At 32.9% G+C, this 27002-nt stretch overlaps 2 protein-coding genes across 2 annotated transcripts; both read right to left on the bottom strand.

Annotated features, from left to right (window-relative positions):
* Positions 1–128: 128 nt before the first annotated feature.
* On the bottom strand, positions 129–3688 carry LOC140871940 (AP2-like ethylene-responsive transcription factor BBM2). Its single transcript, XM_073274683.1, has 10 exons — positions 3502–3688; positions 2803–3232; positions 2593–2739; positions 2385–2467; positions 2219–2227; positions 1965–2053; positions 1763–1836; positions 1592–1642; positions 1350–1426; positions 129–1155 (listed from the first exon to the last, which is right to left on the bottom strand). Exons 1-10 carry the CDS (start codon positions 3686–3688, stop codon positions 353–355), a joined length of 1950 nt encoding a protein of 649 aa, XP_073130784.1. The 3' UTR covers positions 129–352.
* Positions 3689–9957: 6269 nt separating this feature from the next.
* LOC140871813 (large ribosomal subunit protein eL38z/eL38y-like) lies at positions 9958–12343 on the bottom strand. Its single transcript, XM_073274539.1, has 3 exons — positions 12282–12343; positions 10475–10658; positions 9958–10201 (listed from the first exon to the last, which is right to left on the bottom strand). Exons 1-3 carry the CDS (start codon positions 12282–12284, stop codon positions 10179–10181), a joined length of 210 nt encoding a protein of 69 aa, XP_073130640.1. The 5' UTR covers positions 12285–12343; the 3' UTR covers positions 9958–10178.
* Between the last annotated feature and the right edge of the window lie 14659 nt (positions 12344–27002).

The raw sequence follows: 27002 nt of genomic DNA, 5'->3' as shown, positions 1-27002 counted from the left end.
AAGAAAGTAGAAAAAATACCCCATTCTTTGTATTTCAAAGTCCAAAATTACAAAGCCTGGTAAGTCAGTATCAGAGTACATAATTAATCACAGGAAAGTTCACAAAATTCATAGCCACTCTGTGATTGCCGGCTATGGAGCAACCTCTGTAATGTCCTTACAATGTAATTAGTTTGCAGCAAGCCGCAAATATTTTAGAGAAAAACATGTGTAAACCAGATGAAAAAACCTCAAAGTACCTTATCCTACTAGAACTTTTCCTAACATGAATCAAGAAAGATCAAATCAAACAACTAGAAGTTAGATCTATACACGTTCGTTTCTGAAATGTTACTTAGGCCAGCTGGGACCTCTACGTCGCGTTCCATTCGGTAAAATTCGAAGATCCGAGATTCGACAGAGAAGTAGGAATGTAGTTATTGCAATTTGATCCCTGATCATAAATAGCACTTGCCTTCACTGCTTCAGCTGATTGATACAAGTTTCTTGTCTGGGGATAAACATCCGTTGATCCAAACATTCCATCTAGATTTCCATCGCCGTGCCCCACGAAACCGTTTTCCCGATTCTGATTACCATTTCCGACGATCACAGTGCCCATGATCGGCCCCATAAAGCTGTTTCCAGTGGTTCCATTCCCATCTCCATTATTCCCATACATAACGGAATTCGACCCCGAGCTATGCTCGATAGAAGAAGAATCCAAGCTCATCAGATTGTGCAACACGTGAGAAGATTGAGAGAAATTTTGTGCGTTTCCCAACTGAAGCTGATGTCGAATATTGCTGTTACCATTAAAACCATTACTAACTATATCTTGATCTTGTTCTTGTTTGCACCACATTCGGGGTTGGTTCGCGTAGCCATAAATATTGTTCAATGGCTGAGCTTGCTGGAATCCCATTGCAGGCCACCCGTAGCCATTTGCAAGATTACTCGGCCAGCAGTTTCCTTGCTCGGACCATTGGATTTCTAAGGCGGCTTCTTGGTTTTCGGCTTCCTTCAAGCGCTTAGCGGCACTGCCGATAGGTAAAGTGTTGCTTTCTAGTATGCTTTTGACATCATACCGGTTTATTTCGAAGTTAGTCACGGCATTCAGGCCTCGGAATTTGATTGCTGCTATGTCATATGCTTCTGCTGCTTCCTCTTGCGTACCTTTAGAAATCAAGAATATATCAGATAAAATATAATATCATTACTTTGAAGACAAAATTTTAACATGTTATGTACACAATATAAAGCTGAAAATATTACTTTTGGGAAAGAATTAATTTGAAGATAATGTGAATCTGCACATCTTCCAGAAAATAAACAAAATATAGCCCAATAACTTCATGCAAGAAGCTTACTGAAAGTTCCCAAGTAAAGGTCCTTATTCCCAGCAACTCTTCCTATCCTTGCTTGCCATCTTCCATGCTGATGATGTCTGTTAAAGTACACAATCTTAATTTAATTTAATTTGCGAAAAATGTAATGACAGATACATGTATATCAATATGCTGGAAACTATATATTAATTCGCGATCCATGTTGCTCATTCCCCATATAACAGGCATACATGAGATATATTAATACAAATAGGTTGATGTACCTTGTAACTCCCCGATAAATGGACGCGCCGCGAGAGAAACCGCTACTTTTCCTGGATTAAAAATATTGCAATATTGTCAAATGATCAGCTCAAATAGATATAGACAAATACAGTACCATTATGATTTTCACATTGATTCTTATTATTTCTGTTATCAAAGCTTCAGATTACCTTCTTAATGATGCTACATATTCCTGCCTAGTCATGTGCTTCATTTCCTCCACTTCTTTCTCATAGTTGCTAATCTGAATCAATGTTTTGGAGGTAGTCAGAAATTATAAGTTTTTAAAATTACAAATATTTGAATATATATTGGAACATATTAATTTAGTCCAAACACATGAAATATTTAATGGGTACTCAAAGCACTGACAGGAAAATTTGTAGTGGTAGTGGTTCCCCAGTATTTCAAAGCTGCTAAATCATAAGCTCGAGCAGCCTTTTCTTCCTTATCATAACCTCCTACATATATACACAGAAAATTATACGAAGTTCAGAAACAAAAACTTAAAGAAAAATGGAAGATTTATATGAGAGTTAATTTCATGAGTTGTATCAGTTTGAGCAACAATATCTCTTGAATGGCGGCAAATAATAGAGTTTACAGAATTAACATGCATGACTTACCCAAGTAAACTGCAGTAAGATTGAATCATCCACCAACAAGTTCATAGAAAGGAGACCAAAAAAAAAAAAAACAAGTGTTAAACAACTAATAAATAAATCTTAAATATGATTAATATTCAGAAAAATTGGAAAAAAAAAAATAATGGCAGACACTTTATTCATATACCTTGCCTTCCTTTCCGGGTTTGTCCCTCTCTTCTACAACTGTTATCCCACAAATGTGCTTCATATCTTCCAGTCCATCTATGCCTGCTCATATTCAAAAATGAGAAGAAAAGATTAAATCTTTATACCATTTAAACAAAACCCAGAAAAGAACCATCATGAAATGCAAAAAAAATCGAATAAAATAACAAGAAAATTATATGATCAACCTCGTTACACCACGGTAAATGGAGGTTCTTTGTCCAAATGTGTCTAGATTTTTCCTGGTCACAGACTGATCTATTGCACCACTGGACGTTTGACTGTCAACTGCAGGTGGTTGTTTATTATTATCTGATGCACAACTCTGTGCTGCACTATTATTATTGTTATTATTATTACCACCATTCATCACAAGAGGTAAGTTTTGAGAGCTTGACTGTGAGCATGCGCTCATGGAAAGTGACAAGGTCTGAGCACCGCCGGTAGGCGGTGGTGCCGCCTTGGTACAGGCCTTTATCTCCGCCGTGTGTGGCGGCGTCGGGTTGTTTCTGAGCCAGCTCTTTATCATGGAGAGGCCGATGGTGGTGTTATTGTTGGTGGGGTTCACACATTTCATAGAGGTGGCAATATCTGTGTCTTGGTATATGTTGTAAGAGTACTTATCAAGGGTGCTATTTGTTTGGTAACTCGTGGGATTTGTAACATTAGGGTTCTTGAGCTGTTGATGATGATGATCGGCGGCGAAAGAGTGCATCCCAACTCCAAGAAAATTCTCAAGTTTTGGGGTTTCTTGAATCTCCAAGTTATGGCAGCTTCCACATGAGATTATATTACTCATTCCCGCGGCTCCTCCCTTCATATTCCAATCTGCAGCAAGAAAAGAAAAAGATATATATATATAACAAGACTCTTCATTAAACTCGACTCCATTTTTTCTGCATGAAGTGAAGTACATAACCATCAAAACTAACTCGAGGGTCAGCACCGGAAAGCTTTACTTTCAAGTAAAAATACAAAAAATCTACTACTGACAAAATGGACATGCACCACAAAATCTGCATAGCTAAACTTATATATATCCTTCTTTTTCATAAAAGGAAAAAAGAAATTAAAAGACGAACTCATGATGAAGTTACCATGAGATCGAGGATCTGAGGCAGCGGTGTTGGTGGTGTCGAAAGCTTCTAAGATACCGAAAGGAGGTGGATTAATGACAGAATCAGAGTGGTGTGTGAGACCAAAACATTGATCATGAGAGACTACTGCAGCTTGTTGTTGAGGTGAAAGAGAGAATCCTAACCAGTTATTCATAGAAGTACCCATTTTCAATGATCCAAGTTTAATACAAATTAAATTAGCTTTGATTTGGAGATGCTGTAGGCAAGATATTTCTTTCTGCTAGCTTATATACATATTAATGATGTATATATATGCTACTGAACGATAAGAAGCAGAAGCTGATGCATGTAATGGAAATGGTAACTAAAATCTAAAGCAGATTTTGATTTTGATTAAAGAAATGTTGGAAAGTGAAGTGAAGATATACATGCAAATCTCTCGAACTATCTTTGGTGATAATTAAATGGGGGGGTGGGGTGTGGACTGCTGGTACTGATCCCAAGAAACACTGTGCTTCTAGCCAATTTAGGGTTTAATCAGGGGCATAATTGTCATTTCAAACCAAACTATTCCTACACATACAAATAATAATAACAATAAATATTATATATATTTGATTCATTAATCAATAAACGATGGAGTGTATATCTATATATTTAGAGGTATCAGGAGTCCATATATATAATTAGGTAGGTATACAATTTTAAATAATATTTCTAATTATAGGCTAATATAATTTTTATAATTTATTTTATTAAAAAAAATTGGAAATTTTATAGCGAAACATGAGATTCTGGGATTAGGGTTGAAATATTAATCATTTCTATAATTTTCCCGTGATGGGAACATATATTAATGTTGAGCCAAAATCCCAAAAAAAAAAAAAGTAAAATAACGTACCTATTCATCCATGCACCATTAATGGTGTCTTACTCTAGCCTAGTCGTATAGTGTTAATTAAAAGTATCAAATGTTTGCATTAATTATCCCATTTGAACTTCAACTGAAAGATATATACATATTATTATTATCATCAATTATAACTTTTGATAAAATGATGAGCGTTGGATCAAACAACGATAGTTCAACATGGCCACGAGCATTGGGGCCAACCTCGGCATGATAGGTGTTTAATGAAGCATGACCCATCCATGTACGTACGTACATATTTGATTGACGATGTCTAGTTGGCCGGAGACAATTTGTAATCTATTGAGCATGTGGATAGGAGAGTGAGTCGAGAGGGTTTATGGTAAATATTTATGGGAAAATATGCATAAAATATATTTTTTTTAAAAAAATTATTCCGATAGGATATAGGACGACCGTTTAATTTGATATCGTTCGGGAAGAGATGATCATTTCTTCATGTGTATATAAATTATTCATGGAATATATCACATGCACCTTTACAAAGATTGAACTACAAACAAAATAACACTCTCGATATATCATAGACTTATCTGTGTTTTCGTTCTATCGTCTGACAATGACATAGTGTACAGAAATATTGCCAACTCTCCTGGGCTCAGGCTCCCCATAACACTATACACTCCAATGCATATGGACATGTATATATATACATGCATATACATACATATATATATATATATATGTATAAAATAAATAATATAAGGGGTCTAAATGAATGTGAGGTTGAGGCAGAACCCATAACCTTTTCACATTCCATCCATGTATCCCACATGCATATATCCATTATTCTGTCACACAAATCATTAAACTGCTCCCCCCTCTTCACACGGGGGACTTTCCCTCTTTTAATTTTCCCACTGCAAATTTATTAATAATATTATATATATATATATATATACATATAAAATATATATTATAATGAATATTCCATTAGCTAGGAAGCATCAAATGCATGTTTTTTTTAATTGGGTTGTTAATTAATTATTAGATATATACCCCTTTAGTTTTTTGAATTTGTGATTTTGAATTGGATATAAAGAAAAAAGAATATTTAATTTTTTTAATCCGTATATTTAATATTTATTATAACAACAGTTAAAATATTGGTAAAATTTTGACTACTATTATATTATACAATAGGACTATAGTAATTTAATTATTAGATATTATACAATTTCAAATTATTATTTGTTAATGATAATTTAAATATTGAAACGACTTCCTTAATTTTATAGTTCGAATTTATCGATTCGTATTTGGGAACTCTATATTATAAAATGAAATTTAAAAGGGAAATACGTTAATATTTGTATGATATATAGTATAATAATAATGTAGATACTACATGTGTGCCCCCAATATGAAGACACTAACCCTTGTCTTCCGGTTCTTGGGGTTATAATAATTAATTAATTACTTGTCATAAGATTTTTTTATATATTATATATAGTCGTTTAAAAAAATGTACATAGCTATCTAGCTAGGGACAGATCGGGAGATATATCGTTATTCCTTATAATATAACAAATTAAATTTGGTAGTCCAGGCCTCCACAAGATGTTCATTTAAACATCGTGAAAATAGTTAATATAGTATGTTTTTGGAGACTCGAATAAATGTATGAGGAGATATATAGTTGATGTATATGTAATACTGCACAAGATGTTCATGTGATATCTTGCGATGTCTATGATGTACCCAACAGCCACCATGTGCGGTGTACCATACAGAGCTTCTGAATCACCGCAAAATTATTAGAAACACATATAACGTATCTTATACAATTAAATTTTATGTAATATATATATATATGACACACACACGGGTTGTATACATTAAAATTGATCCTTACAAAAATATTTCACAAAAAAGCTCTTTAAAACAGTTTCACAAGTCAATTTTATAAGACGGAACTCTTATTTCGGTCACTCATTTAAAAATTATTATTTTTGTATTATTTTTTTATTATAAATATAAACATGAATATTGTCTTATCTCACAAAGGAGAATTATCAAATAATTCGTCACATAAGTTCACATGTTTTCTATTTTAATCTAACTTGTGAAAGTTGAGCATCTATTAATTGACATATATATATTATCTTGTATTTTGTTGATAAAAATTTTTTTAACCGAGTAGAGTCGAATTTCTGCCTCCATGACGATGATCAACATTGCAATACAATGAGACAAGAAAAGGGGAAAAAAAAAGTTCCAAGAGTATCACCTAAGTTTAAAGACGAAAACATGATAACTTAGATAAGGACACTGTTTGGTTAATGAATTGGATGATGATGGATTAATAATATAAGAATTTTAAATCAATATACTTTGATTAAACAATGGTGTATGACACTAATCTTTGAAAAAATTTGAGACAAGCATTGAACAAAATAATGATTATTAATCAATAATGTATTTAAGTTTCTACTAGGTATACATTAACCACATGTTTCTACTATAGATCTCTCAAGTTAAATCATCATATTCATGATATAATAATAATAAATATAGAATGCATATAAAGTGTAAATGCGAGTGAATTATTGGCATGTCCTCGAATATTGCAAAAACAGTGAATGGGTTTAAGTTTGACCGTTGAAGAAGGGACTCAAAAGACGGTAAAACCACATGGGCACCAAATTTTTTTGAATATTTATGTAATCAAATAATATTTTTTTTATTTTTATATTAAAAGCATGCCAACCCGGCCACAGTAAAAAATAAAAATTACAACAATTCATTTATTATTTTATATTATATAGTCTCGATAATAACATCCACCATTCATAGATAATCATGATTTTTTATTTTTTTTATTTTCTTCTTTCCCCCAATATAAACATTTTTTTTTCAATGTCACGTATATGCGCACGTAATTTTGGACCCACACACACTTACTATGTTGTGAGAGTAAATAATTAATTGAGATACATTATATATAATTATGTCCTTAATCAGACAATAATAGCTAGCTAGCTAGCATGTTTGAGTGCGATAATAGATATATAGTAGAGATAATTAAAGATATTAGTAGTAACGTAACTCACTTTTTGACCCAATTTTGATTTTGAATCCTCTAGCTCTCACATGTGTCTATCCATTTTTTTCATTCAGATAACAAACAATATATATAATTATTTATTTTCAAATACACTCACACACACAAATATATTCATACATATATATATATATAACACATACAAAAACTCTTATGAGACTGTCGATTCAATTTCGTGGAACAAATCTTTCGATTCGATCCATGAAAAAATATTATTTTTTATATCAAATTAAAAGTATTATTTTTCGTTGAAAATATAGTTCGAGTTGACCCGTCCCATATAAAACCTAAGTGTGTGTGTATAATATTGATGAATGAGCAATTTAATTGGGACGGTATATACTTTCAGAATTTTAAAGTTGATTAAATAACAATATTATTTTACATCGACGCATATATATGTGAGTCATATTTCAATTGCGTGTGTGTGTGTATCCAAATCAAAATGGCACTGCAAATGTACATATATATATTTTTAATTAATCAGCACAAAATGAGAATCACAAGATCCGTTTATTCTTTCTGACCTCAGAAATAGGCACGTGTAATTAAGTAGGCAAATAATAGTAAATTATTTCTTTTGTTTTTGGCAAATTATAACATGTAATAACTTGTACTATATATATATTAATTATTATTCTTACTCCTAGAACATGAACATGCCACATATATAAGCCCCGCTGATAAAACAAAATTCCTTTATTTTCTTTTACAATATGACGCGAAAGACCTATAATTTATGTAACACGTCGCATGTTTTGAACTTTGAAGAATATTAGTATTGAGCTCAAGTTTTGAACTTTGAGAAATAGTATCGAGAACGAGAAGCTATAACTTTCGGTTCATGACCTATCAGCATCAGATCTTAAGTTTAGGATGAAGTCTCGAATTCCATATCAAACTGTAACAAACTTCTCGAATATTCTTATAAAGTTCACTCGTGCATTTCTATTAGATAAAATGAATATGTAATGTGACCAAGCTACTAAAAACGCATGTTATATTCTTGCATGCACCTCAAAATTAATATATATATATACATATATATAGACATAAAGATAAATATTAATATTAATATGGTATTAAAATAAATTTGAAGAAAGTGACAGAAAAATAGAGGGAAGGGGAGGTGGTGGGAAGTGTGAGCTAGTTGTGTTGGAGAAATCGTCGGAGAGCACCCGTGCGTGCCTCCTCGGAAACAATTGATTATAATTACTTACTTCATTTTATATATTCATACATATATAATCAACCATAAAATATTTATATATATCTATATGTATGTACTGTAAAGTTAAACTGTGCTAATAATTAGTTATTAAATACAACGTAATCTTTTCTTTTATTATTAAATTATCTCTCTCTGTGTGTTCAGATAGATATCCTCCAAGAGAGAAAGTTAAAAACGATTCATTAAGTATTAACTGAAGACAATATTATCTATAGAATTCAAAATTAGAATATATATGTACCAAACATTTGTTGAATAAAAGGCATATCGATCGCTTGAAAAATAATTTAAAAAAAAAGGTAGAATAAATACATACATTATATTTATAATAAACGTCTCTCATCTCTGTAATTTATTGTATATATTTTGCGAGTAATTGTTGAAATGAAGCTAATTAAATTTGGGTAATAATAATAATAATAATACATAAATATCTAGCTTTGGTATTGATGCAAGATCGAGAGTCCCGCTAGCTTGAAGACCGAATATGTAATAGCAATTAGCATGCATGCATGCAGCTACTTGGGATTCAAACCCTCTTACTTTGACTTTGACCACCACCCATTCCCACACCTTGTTCAATTCAACTCATCTTTAACTTCTTTTTTTTTAGTTTAATTTCTTATCAATATATTATCTATATATATTGAAACACATGATAAATAATTAATGACCATTTGGGCCCTTAACTAATTTTCTCTTTTTTTTTCATCATTTCTCCATGCATGTCCGATTAATTCTTGCAAATGCAACTTGATCATGGCGGATATATTAATGCATGCATGTCTTATCCATCTAGATCGTAATTAATAATATATGTGATCCCCGTAACACAACATATTAAAAAAATTTAACAAAATTTCAAAATTTTGTTATAGAAAAGTTGAGAAGTAATTCTTAAAAATTCTCCAAATATTATCTAAGTATTCATTGATATGATATTATTTGTTATATTCAATTTTTTAAATGTATATTTATTATACTAAAATTAGTTAAATATATAATAGAATTACTCAAGGTAAGAAGGGAGAGAAAGGGATATGTTTGTACAAGTCTCACTCGATACTTGACATTCATTATTTCATTACCACCACCAAATTTCAACGCAGGTCGACATGGGAATTTACCCTATTTTGGGCCTCATTCATTTGGGCCATTTCTTACAAATATTCCGAAGAAAAATTTACAGTATATTTATACATGCATATTCATTAAACAATAATATAAAACAAAATTTCAGAATTCTCAGACGTGAATTATTTTTATTTTTGAATATTCAAATGTGATTCAATATTTCTACTTGGAACTAAAATTACGCATTTAAAAAAAACAAAATAAAATATGATTTCTCAATTTGGAACCAAAATTTTAGGAGGCATAAAATTCAACATGCTATCAAGATTTCTCACTACAACATAAAAGCTTCGACCCGAAAAAAAACAAATAATCTTCTGTTTTTTCCATCAGCTCTAGAGGTCTTGGACGCTCAGACCTACGAATAACAGAACGATTCCAGCTATTAATCGCGGGGTTACAAAATCAGCGATCAAGTTCAAGAAAAATATGATGAAAGTATCTACTTAGAAATGCCAGAGGAGAAAACCCAAGCAGAGAATTTCTAGCATCAACTCGCGGCATGACCAACATACACGTCTAAATAATGCAAACCATGCACAAGAACATGAACTACTCTGAAAACATAAAGAAATCATAATAGTAACAATTTAAATTGGCAATAAAAATAAACACATAAACAAAGGCATACCTGGTGGGAGGGACTGCTTCAACTTTTCCGCCTTCTCAGCATCAAACACAGAGAGTGTATAAAGGTACTTGGAGCACCGAACTTTGAACTTCACAGCACCCTTGCTTTTCTTAATTTTAACAGCACGTGCGTCCTTCCTTCTTGCGGTGAGAAGGAAATCCTTGATCTCATGGATTTGCTTAGGCTGCAAATCACAAATCGGCACACAAAAGTTTACTTACAGGGACTAACTGAAGTAAGATAGGAGCCAGCATAAAAACAATTTATGCATTCATAGAAAAAGTTATATTTAGAGTTACTTAACTAGTAGCATTGTTAAGCAGGCTACATGCCAAAAACATAAAAGATAGTCGCAGAAGAGAAGGCCCAGTGAGGGACGATACACTCTCAGCCTCTTCTTTTCTCCTTTTTTACAATATTATTTTAAAACTAGTATAAATTCCATGTGTAATGAAGTGGGACTCCAAAATTGTGGCAAATACATGTATTAGAAAATTTTGGAACCATAGTTTAGCTTTTTATGTTTATCTTCGAATCCTGATGTCTACAACTAAGTTATGCTATTAATTCTCTAAAAATGACAACCTTTTAAAATCTATTTTGGAACAAATTATTTTCTGTATGTTGCACACTCATGGAGTTATTATACATAGAAATTGAGAAAAGAGATCAATTATAAGAAATGTTCTAAAAAGCGGTAGGCGAACAGTCACCCACCGCCTAACGTCTAGACGATTAGGCGGCCGCCTAGGCCCAGCGGATTTTCTTTTAGACTAAATATCTAATTTGTGTAGACGGTTTTTAGCCTAAATATCTAATTCGCCCTATACGGTTTCTAAATATCTGATTCTTCTTGTTTGTCTTAATACTTCTCCAATAATTCCTTTTTATCGAATTCAAACTCAAAATTCATCTCATATTTCTCTTGAAATTTAAAAAATATATTATATATTAATCTAGGCGGCCACCCAGACAGATTTTGAGCTGCTTAAACTGCAATTAAGAAGTCTGGACGGCTGATAAATGAAAAAGCACCAAAGACATCAACTGTCTAAAAATCGGGCGGTGATCAACCGTCTCCGCCTTTTGGAACAGTGATGATAAGAAGTACAACATTTCTAGTTCTTCCAAAGAACAAAACTAGTAACTCAATAAGTATACTCTAGAAGATAATCGCACTAAAAAATGGATCACAAAAACATTTTGCAACAACCTTCGTGAAGAAATCTTCAACTATGATAAAGCAATTTTTAGCCAACAGAATATGCATATATTGCTTATAAGCAATTTTTCATTAACAGAATCAATTGCACATAAATTGTTCAGCGTTCTATCTATCATAGTTATCACACAGCAGAAAGCTTGAATTTTGGCTCAAGGCACGGCGAGGTCCAAGCTCTGTGCCTGTCAAAATGGCAGAAAGCAAGCTTTTTGGTTTCGAAAATATATCATTTCAAACACCAAAAGCTCCACCTTTCAGAGCTAACCTGGTTTAGACGATAACATGGCTTTTAAGTCGAAATAAAAAATTCATAATTTTACAAGCAATTAAGAAATTTTGTTTCCACATCACTGAAGCCAGCAAATTCAAGCAGATATAATCCAACATCAGAAAAGCTAAGAGTTTTTCCTATCACTTCCCACTGGGAAAAAAAATAGCAAATCCTCATCAACAAAGCATATACTTCGACATTTACTGCAAGTTTTCGAACATTTCTCATGCATGGATAAAATAAAATTTCTTGATCTCAACAAAAAAAAATAGAAGGTAAATTAGCGAATTAAAGAGTGTGATTAGCAATAATACCATTGTTTCCGGCGAGGCGAGAGGTTGAGTCACTCTAAGCTTTTTGAATACCTTCCGGGGCAAACAAGAACCCTAGGAATACCGCTGCTGTACTCACTCCTAGACAAACCTCAAAACCCGAATCCTATTGGCCCAAATACAATTGGGCCTAGGCCCATGGACTTTTACTATAAGTAAATTTTCATAAATGCATCCCATCTCCATTACATAATTACATTTAACTTTTATGTTTTAAGCATGATTGAGGTAGTGTTTGAAAATGTTTAGAAAAATTTATTTTGAATTTTTTTTTATATATAAATTTTCAGACTGAGACATTATAATGGGAAGATTACATGTGTTTATCATTTATTTTTTATTATTTCAGTTTGAGTTCACTATATTTGTTTTTTTTATAATTGAATTATTTTTTAGCACGTGATACTAACATAATATTAATTTGACGGTGTCACCGACATGTGTAGTGTCAAACCTGCACTTGAAATGAAAATAGTATGAAATTACCGAGAAACAAAAGATACAAAACTAATAGTGAAATATAATAATATAACGAATCTAAATCGCAAAGACACAAATGATTATTCTATGTTATATCTGGAGTATTTTTTTCGTGGTCAAATGTAAGATCTTCGATCATCAACACATATGTACATTTTTATAAAAATATGAGATCCACAAAATCTAATTGTATTTAAATAAAGAGAGAGATATTTTCGACGTAGCCTATACTAACCCGAAAAATTTTCTTTACTTTCTACTGTTTTTTTTAAAAATAAATTCAATATTTTTGAATAAAAATACGACGGAGGTCTTAATATATGGGGGCAAGAGAGAACATGGCAATTCCAAGTCGGCATGCGTAGTTGGTAATTTCGTGTATCACGGCATGACAAATACTTGTTTATTTACTCACCGTTGTTTTTTTTTTTTTTTACTCACCGTTGTTAATTTTTAACAAAATTTTAAAAACGGTTCTAAATTTAACAGATTTAAATTTGTTTAAAAAAATCTAAAAAATAATAATAAATCATAAAAAATATTTGAAAATTTGTTAAAAAAAGTTGTGTATTTTTTTTAGTTATGTGTAATTTTTAATTGTGTTTCAAATTTTAATTAAGTGTAATTGTTTTTTGAAATTATTTTAAATTTTAATTTTTCATTGTTATGTTTTTAAATAAAAATTTATTTAATGAAATTAAAAAAAAACATATTTCAATAACTCTGCAACTTCATTTGAGTGATGAGACGGAGTTATCAATATTGACATCAGCATGAATTTTATCTCCCTAAAATCATCTCAATTATTGAACATGACATAATAATCAACTTGATATAGCCAAAAATTGATATTACCCGATTGAAGAAGATTCGGGTAATCCGTGGAGATCCGGATGGCCATATTAGTACTCGAATAATTTTAGAGAAGGAACTTCGTGGGCTGTTACCTGCATCACAAAGCAAAATGAGTGGCGTCGGGGGTTGCAAGGTGAAGAAACTCCGAAACTCAAGTCAATATTTTCCCAATAAAAGTTCTAAAGAATTAGAGCATGTGACTATAGAGAGCGTACCTTAACAATGAGATTACTTGAGTTATTTATAGATAGTCGGAGAGTTTCATGTGTTTGAGGTTCTCATGGGATTTTAAAAATTTATGTATCTTGATAAAGTGTCCAAATAAATAACTAAATAATATGAAACTCAAATAGATTGAGTCATTGGACTTGGGTCCGGGAGAAAGTCAAATTGGATCATAACACATCACAACTAAAAGTAAGATTTTAATTTCCTCAGGCAATCGATTTACTTTTTTTTTTTTTTTGAACTCCGAACATATGATCGAAACAATTTATCAAGAGCGAAATTTATCCTATTTTTCCTCTTCTAAAAATCCACAAAATTGGCTCTAACACTTGTTTAGACCGTGTTCAACTAAAATTTGGTTCGATTAGATAAACAAATCCAACCAATTCATAGTTCATCGGTTTTACAAATCAAACCAACAATTTCGGTTGTGGGCTGGTTTTGATGATTAAATTAAGTTTTCGAGTTTCATATGAATTAGTGCATGAGATATTATAATTATAATTTGAAAAAAAAAAAAAAAAACGGCAATTACCATGTACTAGAAGTTATGTGAACATCCTACTTCGTCGTTAACTATAATGATTGAAAAGAAAAACAATAGGTTAAATTACTTAATTATGGGGAAATGACATATATCATCCCTGTGAAATTTCGGATTTGCTGATAACCCCCTATGAAAGTTTTTTGAGCTAGTAGCTTCCTGTGATTCTAGATATGTAGCATGCACACCCCTTCTGGCTAAAAAATGACGAAAATACTCTTAACTTTTTTGAACTCTTTAATTTATCGCCTTTTATTGAAAATTTAAATGAAAACATCAAAACATTAACTTATATTTTCAATTAAGTTTATTTATACAATCACTTTAATTAATTTAAATATTAAATTATATTTAAAAAATAATTAAACTTATTACATAATTTAATGTAATAATACAATCTACTATTAAAAATATTTTTTTGTATAACAAATATTAATATAAAATAATTATATATAATTTTCATAGTTATTTAACTAAAATTTGATTATTTTATTCAATTAAATTTATAATTATAAAAAATTAGTTTAATTATTTATTTAAGTAGGGTATTTTCGTCATTTTTTAGCTGAGAAGGGTGTGTATGCTACAAATCTAGAGTTACGAGGGGTTATTAGCTTAAAAAAATTTCATAGGAGGTTATCAGCAAACTCGGAATTTCACAAGGGTGAAATATGCAATTTTTCCCTTAATGCATGTTACAAAAATATGCAACATATAAAAAATCTAAAATTTTATGGTCGTGATTATATTTATTTGGGCAAACGCTTGAATAAATAAATTCTCGATAGAATTACACTATCCACACAAAGCTCAATAATAATACTAATGCACCAACGCACGTTGTCACATCCTAGATTCGATGCGATCAATGACGTTGTTTTTAGATTACTCATTCGAAAACAACGAGCTAGCATAAGAAGCACATATTCAAAAATAAAATCGATCTATTCATTCATAATACTGAAAACACATTGTCGTTACAAAACTAAAGTGATAGAAAAAATTTAACGCAACGGATCAACATAAATAAATTAAAATTAGACGGCATAGTTTTGGTTCTTTTTCACCATTCTCAAAATTGGTTTTGCTCACATTCTTTCATCTCTTTTTCGTACTTGTCTGAGATGGTGTTTGGTGAGTGAGTGATATTGTTCTCACTCTCATTAAATGAGAGAAATCCTCCCAACTTTTAAATCATTTTTAACATAATCTCGAATACATTTAGAAAAAAATTCATGTATATATATATATCAAAAATAAACATGAATTATTTTATGTATTAAGCCGCTCATGAGTTTCGTGGCTAACTGATATCGTTCGCCTATATTTTAATCCTCTAAGGTGCGAGACAGGAATTAGGTATGTATACTCATACCGCCAGTTCATAAGTTTCAGTGCATCAAAGATACAAATTTCGAAATTCATGATTTGAACATAAGGTATTCATGTTGGAACAATTTTAAAACACAACACAAAGTTAAAAGAGAGAGCCCACTTAACATAATTTGCTAAAACACTATTTCGGCTGTTGTTATTGGACTGTTGTTCAACGGCTCTACTTTCTGCTCGAATAATTGCTTCTTTACACTTTGAAGTTTTAGGTGTTTTGATGAAAAAACTTGTGTAACATTATCTCATAAATACGACTATTATTTATAGGAAAGAAATCTGACTGTTAGATTCTCATTTATTGTCATTGTTTGTCATGATTTCGAGTTTAATGTCAATTACAACTTTGAAGTAGCAGTTATTCTGCTGAAATTTCATTCTAACTGGTCCAGTTTATTTCAGTCTAACTGATCCATCAGTTTAGTCCAGCTATTTTTTGGTTCTCACACACGCGTTGTGTGTGTATAAAATATTTTTTCTTTAATTTAGTTTATATTCAAATATGAGTAATAGTATAGTTTAAATTAATGAAGGGTCATAACATCTTTATAAAATAATGATTTCAGCCTAACTGATCAAATTTATTTTAACTATGTATACCTCCTCTTCACGTTCTATTGACCAAAATCGTGATTTCCCTGTACTATGTCTATCCAACAATACTATCCAACAAATAACTTTAAGGATGTTTGTCCATAAAATTAAAAAAAAAAAAAAAAAAAAAAAAAAAAGAAATATACGCGACAATTTTGCTGGTGAAATCAGAAATGTACTCAATGCCAACCAACTTCAATAATTTTCTCAGAGAAAGCTCAACTGCCCCAAATGCAATTCACGCTTTTTATTTCTTTTTATTTTTGTTTTTTTGCTTAAACTTAGCTAGAGTCGTTATTGCAGGCATGTGGGTAACTTAGGATTAGTCTCTAACTTCAATTATGAGCAGAGTCGTCTTCAGAATATTAGAGACCCTAGATAAATATTTATGAGAGAGAGTTATATAAATTTTTTTAATTAAATTTTGATACAATCACTTCATCTAAAAATCAAAATTTTAAATTTTGGTAACTAAAAATAATAACATAAACCATTGAATCGAAATATAAAAAATAAAACTAAAACTAAAAAAGAACTCGATGAATTCTCAAATTTCATTAGTCAGAGATGAATTAATGCATAATACAAATAGAATAATAATCTCCAAATTAAGGAAGCATAAATAATATATTTTTGTCACAACAAATGTGACAAAAAATATAAATTATAATTTAAATAATAACTTAAACAAGGAATAATTATAATCTAATTAATAAAAATCATTCTCATTGTCGAATAAGCAAATTACAAGATTCTAGTATATCAAGACCAAAAATTAAATCAATTAAAAAAAATCAACCGCAGTACAAAAATAGACAAAAATAAATCTCATTCAATAAATAAACGAAAGATTATTGGCCCAATTTGAATAACCTAACGCATTTAAGTGGATCAATTTAACGAAAAAAAGATATTTTTGATTAAAAAGAAAAAAAAATATTTTTTTTACTAAATAAATGATAGAAAAAATACAAAAAAATTGATCACGATTTCGAATTTAAACAAAATAAATAGATTCACGTAATATTTTAAATATATATATATAAAATAATACTTAAAAAAAATTTAAAAAAAATTGAGGCCTCCGCCAAGGGGAGGCCCTAGGCAGCCGCCTCCCCTTGGAGCCGGCACTGATTATGAATTAAGATTCAGTTTCTATGTCAAAAAATTTTATTTGAATTTTTTGGTTTCACATTTCTTTTTATGGATGAAAATTTGTATAAATTAGAGATATCAAAACGGGTTAACAGAGCGCAGTACCGTCTCCAGAAAATTGGAAGCCCTAGGCTATTTTTTAAAGAAAAGCCTTATATGGATTTTTCTATTAAATATTACATACGAGCTCAAAAATAAATGCACATAATTATTATCTATATCTAATTTAATAAACTAATATAATAACTAAATTTATTAAATTATAAAAATGATATATATAAACTAAATGGGTATAAGAGCAGATGAATAAACGAATTACAAGAATATTTTAGAATTTCGGAGACCAAAGTTCAAAAACCAAATCAATTAAAAATAAAAATATTAACCACAACTCAGAAACAGACAAAAAAAATTACAAATTCAATGAAAAAACAAAACGATAGTTGAACCAATTTGAGCAACCTAACTCACCTGATTAGAGCAACTTATCGAAAGAATAAAGTTTTTTTTAGGAAGAAAGAGTTTTTTTTATTTTACGCAAAGAAAGGAGAAGCAAAAATACAAAATAAAAAAAACTGATGCAAACTTTCAACAACATAATTAAGAGTTTTTTTCTAAAATTTTAAATAAAAAAACCAAATAAAAAATTTAAAAAATATTTAGCGGCCTCCCTAAAAGGGAGGTCCTAGGCACATGCCCAGGGTGCCTTCCCTTGGAGCCGGACCTAGCAAGGCGGGACGTCCCACAACCCGTCGCAATCCACCATTAGACGGGACGGGATGGGCTATTTCGGCGGGTTGAGGAAATACCAACCCAACTCACTTATTTTAGGTTGCAGCACGGACCAACCCGACAGGTTTAAGAAAAAAACTATCAAAGATGTTTTCATTTATAACACCTCATGCGCTTTTTCAGTAATAAATATTAATTTTTTACAACTAAGGTTGTGTTTACTTAGTGAGATGATATTACAAGTGAATAAATCATACTAGAACTATTAAAATAATTTTGAAGAACGTGGAATAATGATGGATAAACAATAACATGCTTACTTTAAGTTATTAATTTTGTTATTGAAATAATGATCGATTGATAAATTATTGTTTTACCCCCACTTATGATAAATAACCTTATGTTTGATTTTTTTATTCATGTAATTGGATTGTATTATTGTTGAATATTATAAAATATCAATGATTCAAATGTGAGTCATTTTCACTTATCAAAATTATTGGGTATAAAAATATGTATTTTTGAAAAATAGATAAAATTGATAAACTCGGTTATAAAAAAGAGAAATTGGGAGGAAAACAAAGGAATTAAAAGATTATATATCAGGATTTATGTGGATTTTTTTCACAAATATTGTTCAGGATATGTTATATCTTATATAATTAAGGATGAGAAATCCCATTAAATTAGGTTGAATGACGGGGCCTTGAGATTTGAGAAAATTTTAATTTTTTTGTAAGTAAACAATAAATGAGATTGCATTAATAAACTCATCCTATAATTATCAAACCAAATCAAATCAAACCAAGTAAACATACCCTAAATATAAAAACAGTGAGAAAACACTTAATATCAATTTTTATAAAAATATAAAGGACTCACGTAATTTAATAGTATTAAAATAAGTGAAAAACAATCTCGTTATAGCACATACTAACATGTTCGGTTGTAGGTCTTTGGTGGGTGGGTGATTTTTAATATGCCATAGTCTATACATTGATTAGCCTCAAAAAAGGGATATCACGAAAGCAAGTGGAATTATATTATTATTATATTATAATGGAAAAAATTGCAAATTTAGTCCTGCATATTTGTCACTTTGCGATTTTGGTCTTCTATGTTTTTACATTTCAGTTTTAGTCCTGCAGTTCTGATTTTTTGCAATTTCGGTCCTTTTTATTCGAAAATGCTTACGTGGCATTGTACACGTCAGCTCCACATCAGCACTGAATTGGTGCCACGTCAGCGCCACGTCGGAAAAAGAACTAAAATTGCCAAAAAAAAATAAAGATAGCGGACTAAAACTAAAATCTGAAAATATAAAGGATTGAAATCGCAAAGTGACAAACATACATGACCAAAAACGTAATTTTTCCTATTATAATGTTTTCATCCCAAATAGGAATGGCAATGGGTCGGGTATGGGTAGGATATTGTGCCTCCATCCCCATTCTCATTTATTAAATCCATCCCCATACCCATACCCATACCCATACCCATCCGATATTTAATTTAATCTCCATCTCCATACCCGTCGGATGATCGGATATCCATACCCTACCCATATACCCATTTATTGTATATACTCCATAAAAATAATTTTAATTTAAATTTTAATTATTTGATAAAACTATACTTATTTTCTAGATTTTTATATCAAAATTTTTTAGATAATAAAAAAATAAAACACCGAAGAAAATTTACAACCAAAGACTTATATAAAAAATAAAACTTCTAAAAAATAACATTAGTTTTATATTAATAATTTTCATTATTTCATCCAACTAACATAATTCAACAAAAGAAAATTAAATTAGCATTTATTTAATATAAATTAATATGTATATATATATATATATATATATATATATATATATATATAATCGGATATTGGATCGGATATGGGTAGGATACCACTACATCCTCCTCCATCCCCATTTACGAGATCCCCATACCCATTTATCCATTTATTTAATCGGGTCCAAAAAATGTCTCCATACCCTCCACCGTTCGGGTCGAACATCGGGTGAAACGCCTAGTACTACTAAATGCGGAAAAACTTTTTTTTTTTTTTTTTATCTACTATATACATATACGCCCATACATATATGTATAAATATTAAAAATAATATTTCAAATCATAACTCGCTTAATAAAATAATAAACAGTTATTTGATAAAAACTCGAGTCATGCAATAGATAAAATAATGTCTATGGTGAAAATTTATAACTTATGTCTACTAAAAACCATGAAAAATCAATAAGTAATCATAACCACTGAAAATAAAAATATCCTGAATAAATAACTCATGCATAAATAAAATTCTAGCGAGACGGTCACGGGGCCACTGCCATGCTCGCTCATACGTCCTCGCCACCGGTAGGAGCTACATCATACTCACCTGCACCATATAAGCGTAGTGAGCCTAGAGGCTCAACATGTCTAATCCTTTATAACAAGGGTTAAAATAATGCATCACGTAAATACTAATACATATACATGTATATGAGCATGCATGGAAACATTTTTCATAACATAAATGCTGAATCATAAATCTTATACATAACATAACTTTCTTCATCATACATAACATAATTGAGCATGTCATAAACATAAAAACTGAGTATGGTCATATCCATGAATGTGACTAATAACTGTGCCGACTGATCAGTTTAAAGAACCATCGTACGTGGCGGTGGAATAATCCACCTCTATGCTGGTAGTAAACTACCTCTGTGCCAGTGGTAAAACCACTTCTATGCCGGTAGTAGAACTACCTCTGTGTCAGTGGTAAAACCACTTCTATGCTGTCACATCACTTCAATTTCCATAAAAATATTTTTCATGCTCAATTCTTAATCATAAACACATCATAAAATATTTCATGTATGCATGCACTTAAAATATGTCCGTAATATATATTTAATTAATTTTAATAATAAATATACTTTTACTTAAAATAGACTTCATGCATAAAAATAATTAAATATATATTCCGGACTTAGTTTATTTTCATGGATTGGTCCCGACTGCTGGTCTCTCTACTAAACCCCTTAACTGACTTAAAGCCTGTTAACTAACTTAAAGCCCATAATTAAATAACTACTTTTAAAAAATATAATTTTTACTAAAATAAAATACTTAAATGTTATTGGGCTTAAATAAAAATATTTAGGCCCAATAACTAATTAATTCATAAAAATTCCTAGACTGGCCCAATAAAATCACTGACTAGCCCAAAAATTCCGATGGGCCCACGGGCCCATAAAATTATTGGGTTAACTTAAAATAAATTTAAAAAGCCCAAATAAAATTATTTGAAAGCCCAAATAATTTTATTTCTAATTAAATGGCCCAAAAATCCAATTAAAGCATTAAACATTTTAAAATTAAAATACTCGAGCCCGGCCCACCTAGCCCGGACCCGAACCTACCTGACCCGACCCTAGACCCTACTGACCCGACCCACTACCCTGACCCGACCCGGAACCACCCAGAACACCCAACCCGATTCCCCCTCCTCTCCTTACCTTCGGCCGTGCGAGCAGCCCCCTATTCCGGCATTCGGCCGGCCAACTCCGACCACAAATGGCCGGAGCACCACCACCCTCAACAAGCCAACTACCAGGCGGTTCTTTCACGACAAGAACCAGCCCAAACCATTGCCTAGAGACAGAGAACGAAGCCCTGCAAGTTGGCCCTTCCTCAGCTCGCACGCAGCCGGAGCAGTCCCAGCGTTTTGCTTCGTGCCGATGACTCAGACCACCAAAGGCCACGAAACCAGTCCTCAATCTTAGCCAACATCCTAAGCTTTCAAACCCAACAAACCTCACCCAAAATAATGGCCTGAGGAAGGAGAACGAAGTCTTCTTCCTCAGGACCCTAATCTGCGCGAGCTGTGCAACAGAAATGGAAGGCTTCGACTTGGACCCCTCCAGCCTCAAACCGACCACACTACTCGACCCTAGGGACCCTAGGACCCCTTGACCAAGCCCTTAGCCCTGGACCGAACCATGCTAGGCAAAAACATGAGTTATGATCATGAATTCTCATATACATGCATCAAACATCAAAAGTTTGCATAAATTCGAAATACTTATGAAATTTCTGAACAAGAACAATCATGCATGAATAATAGCTCATATGGTGGCCAAAGAAAAGTTTTAGACATGCCTTTAAATTATTGACGAACGGATGATGCGTTTACGGGACTCCGGGACGACGAACGACCAAATAAATCCTCAAATAAAAGTTGATCGGCTATGGTGGCTTGTTTTCTGCTGAAAAAGAAGATGGAGGCGTGAAGGAGGGAGATGAGTGTCGGCTAAATAATTTGTAGTGGGTGGTGGGGTTTGGGGTAGGTTTAGGTTTTTAAATTAATTTTTGTATAATAAATATTAACTAATTAATATAGATAATATATCATAGAAAATATAATTAAAACTCTAATCATAATAATAATAATCTGATAAGATAACTCCAAATCTCGAAATTATTAAATAGGCTAATTTTAAAAATTAATAAAAGTCAATAAAGAGACTAATTTTGGCTAAAAATAGCCCCTTAAATAAATATATAATTAAATACTAAAATTTTCTTGACAAAATACCTTAAAATATTATTTTAAGGCTCATAAAACTCATAAAATATTTTTGGCTAAATATTTTGGTATCTTGTCCCGTCTACGCGATCAAAACCAATTAATTTCCATAAATCACAAAAATCACTAATTTTGGGTTAAATGCTAAAATAACTTAAATTATGCATATAAATCACATAATAACACATAAATTCATTTAACCCTTATTTTAAAATTAATTTCTCCTAATTATGCATGCGAATTTACGTATTAAAATTTCCGGGTGTTACAATTCTCCCCCCCTTAAATTGAATTTCGTCCTCGAAATCCGACGGATCAAATTCTAATAACGGAGTTCTTCAAAATCCAATTCGCTAAACTCATTATCACATATCTAGTTCCCAAGTTTCGGTATCCCAAAAGTAATGCTTCTGCTGCGCACTCTGATAACAAAATATTTTTAACTTCACCAAAGTTCCCTTAAAAGAATAGGTTAGGGCATACCGGAGATTAAAGAGGTGTTTGGGTCTGCCCCAACTGCTTGCATGACAAACACCCTCCCGGTGGTGTTCTTCTTCCTTGGACAATTTATGGACATGTGCCCTGGCTCCTTGCAATGAAAACACACATTCGACCCACTCAGGCACAGACCCGAATGTGGTTTCTGACACTTCGGGCAAAGTGGTACTCCTCCTGCCTTAGGGGCCCCGCCCCTCTGTTGCTGCTGCTGCTGACCCTGCTGACTCTGCTGGTTAAGGTCCTTAGATGGCCCTATGTACTGTTTCTTCGTGGGTGGCTGCGAAGATGGTTGATAAGATTCCAGCTGGAGCTGTCTCCTACGCTGCTGTTCCTTCTGGATCTCTCTCCGACCCTCCTCGGAACGCAAGGCTCTACTCACTGCAGACTCGTATGTAAAGACGTCTGTCATACGCACATCATGCCTGATCTCAGCCTTCAGGCCCTCCACAAACTGTCGCAGCTTCTCCTGCGGACTGTCAGCAATCATGGGCACAAAGTGACAGCCCCTCTCAAACTGGCTCACATACTCCACAACAGACCTGTCCCCCTGACGGAGACTCATGAACTCACGGATCATGCGGCTGCGCACATCCTCAGTAAAGTACTTGGCGTAGAAGATACGCCTAAACTCCGTCCACGTCAGTGTGGGCAAGTGAACTCCCCGAACTGCACCCTCCCACCAAAGGGCTGCATCCCCTCTCATCATGTACGTCGCACAGTTCACCCTGTCGGTGTCTGTGATCCCCATGTAATCAAAGATGGACTCAAGAGAACGAATCCATCCCTCAGCCACCAAAGGATCGGTGGTCCCAGCAAACTCCTTAGGTCCCTTCTTCTGGAACCTCTCAGCCACGTCCTCCTCATGGGATAGTCTGGGACGTGCAGCCTGCTGCTCCAACAGAGCAGTAATCCCTGCCATCATCGTAGCACTGGCCTGCTCCAGTGCTGTCATAGGGTTCTGCGGAGGTGGCGGTGGCGGTGGAGGTCTTCCGCGTCTATTCATCTGTCTGGGAGGCATTCTGTACCACCACATATTTCTTTACGTAAATCGCAATGCATAACTAAGGGTTTCAAAAATCTTACTGAACATGAAATACTTAAAATTAATACATATGCTCCTTCTAAATCTTATTAAAACATTTAAAACTTACAGACCAGTAGCAGGATTTCTGAGCTTCATGTGGCAGATGGACACCCTCCGAGGACCGTGCTCTGATACCAATTGAAACGCCTAGTACTACTAAATGCGGAAATTTTTTTTTTTTTTATCTACTATATACATATACGCCCATACATATATGTATAAATATTAAAAATAATATTTCAAATCATAACTCGCTTATAAAATAATAAACAGTTATTTGATAAAAACTCGAGTCATGCAATAGATAAAATAATGTCTATGGTGAAAATTTATAACTTATGTCTACTAAAAACCATGAAAAATCAATAAGTAATCATAACCACTGAAAATATAAAAATATCCTGAATAAATAACTCATGCATAAATAAAATTCTAGCGAGACGGTCACGGGGCCACTGCCATGCTCGCTCATACGTCCTCGCCACCGGTAGGAGCTACATCATACTCACCTGCACCATATAAGCGTAGTGAGCCTAGAGGCTCAACATGTCTAATCCTTTATAACAAGGGTTAAAATAATGCATCACGTAAATACTAATACATATACATGTATATGAGCATGCATGAAAACATTTTTCATAACATAAATGCTGAATCATAAATCTTATACATAGCATAACTTTCTTCATCATACATAACATAATTGAGCATGTCATAAACATAAAAACTGAGTATGGTCATATCCATGAATGTGACTAATAACTGTGCCGACTGATCAGTCTAAAGAACCATCGTACGTGGCGGTGGAATAATCCACCTCTATGCTGGTAGTAAACTACCTCTGTGCCAGTGGTAAAACCACTTCTATGCCGGTAGTAGAACTACCTCTGTGTCAGTGGTAAAACCACTTCTATGCTGTCACATCACTTCAATTTCCATAAAAATATTTTTCATGCTCAATTCTTAATCATAAACACATCATAAAATATTTCATGTATGCATGCACTTAAAATATGTCCGTAATATATATTTAATTAATTTTAATAATAAATATACTTTTACTTAAAATAGACTTCATGCATAAAAATAATTAAATATATATTCCGGACTTAGTTTATTTTCATGGATTGGTCCCGACTGCTGGTCTCTCTACTAAACCCCTTAACTGACTTAAAGCCTGTTAACTAACTTAAAGCCCATAATTAAATAACTACTTTTAAAAAATATAATTTTTACTAAAATAAAATACTTAAATGTTATTGGGCTTAAATAAAAATATTTAGGCCCAATAACTAATTAATTCATAAAAATTCCTAGACTGGCCCAATAAAATCACTGACTAGCCCAAAAATTCCGATGGGCCCACGGGCCCATAAAATTATTGGGTTAACTTCAAATAAATTTAAAAAGCCCAAATAAAATTATTTGGAAGCCCAAATAATTTTATTTCTAATTAAATGGCCCAAAAATCCAATTAAAGCATTAAACATTTTAAAATTAAAATACTCGAGCCCGGCCCACCTAGCCCGGACCCGAACCTACCTGACCCGACCCTAGACCCTACTGACCCGACCCACTACCCTGACCCGACCCGGAACCACCCAGAACACCCAACCCGATTCCCCCTCCTCTCCTTACCTTCGGCCGTGCGAGCAGCCCCCTATTCCGGCATTCGGCCGGCCAACTCCGACCACAAATGGCCGGAGCACCACCACCCTCAACAAGCCAACTCCCAGGCGGTTCTTTCACGACAAGAACTAGCCCAAACCATTGCCTAGAGACAGAGAACGAAGCCCTGCAAGTTGGCCCTTCCTCAGCTCGCACGCAGCCGGAGCAGTCCAGCGTTTTGCTTCGTGCCGATGACTCAGACCACCAAAGGCCACGAAACCAGTCCTCAATCTTAGCCAACATCCTAAGCTTTCAAACCCAACAAACCTCACCCAAAATAATGGCCTGAGGAAGGAGAACGAAGTCTTCTTCCTCAGGACCCTAATCTGCGCGAGCTGTGCAACAGAAATGGAAGGCTTCGACTTGGACCCCTCCAGCCTCAAACCGACCACACTACTCGACCCTAGGGACCCTAGGACACCCCTTGACCAAGCCCTTAGCCCTGGACCGAACCATGCTAGGCAAAAACATGAGTTATGATCATGAATTCTCATATACATGCATCAAACATCAAAAGTTTGCATAAATTCGAAATACTTATGAAATTTCTGAACAAGAACAATCATGCATGAATAATAGCTCATATGGTGGCCAAAGAAAAGTTTTAGACATGCCTTTAAATTATTGACGAACGGATGATGCGTTTACGGGACTCCGGGACGACGAACGACCAAATAAATCCTCAAATAAAAGTTGATCGGCTATGGTGGCTTGTTTTCTGCTGAAAAAGAAGATGGAGGCGTGAAGGAGGGAGATGAGTGTCGGCTAAATAATTTGTAGTGGGTGGTGGGGTTTGGGGTAGGTTTAGGTTTTTAAATTAATTTTTGTATAATAAATATTAACTAATTAATATAGATAATATATCATAGAAAATA

Source organism: Henckelia pumila, unplaced genomic scaffold (genome assembly GCF_033568475.1).
Source record: "Henckelia pumila isolate YLH828 unplaced genomic scaffold, ASM3356847v2 CTG_461:::fragment_3, whole genome shotgun sequence".
In the NCBI taxonomy this organism is placed as follows: Eukaryota; Viridiplantae; Streptophyta; class Magnoliopsida; order Lamiales; family Gesneriaceae; genus Henckelia; species Henckelia pumila.
The sequence above is the reverse complement of the archived record's forward strand: the minus strand, read 5'-3'. Positions and strand labels throughout refer to the sequence as shown.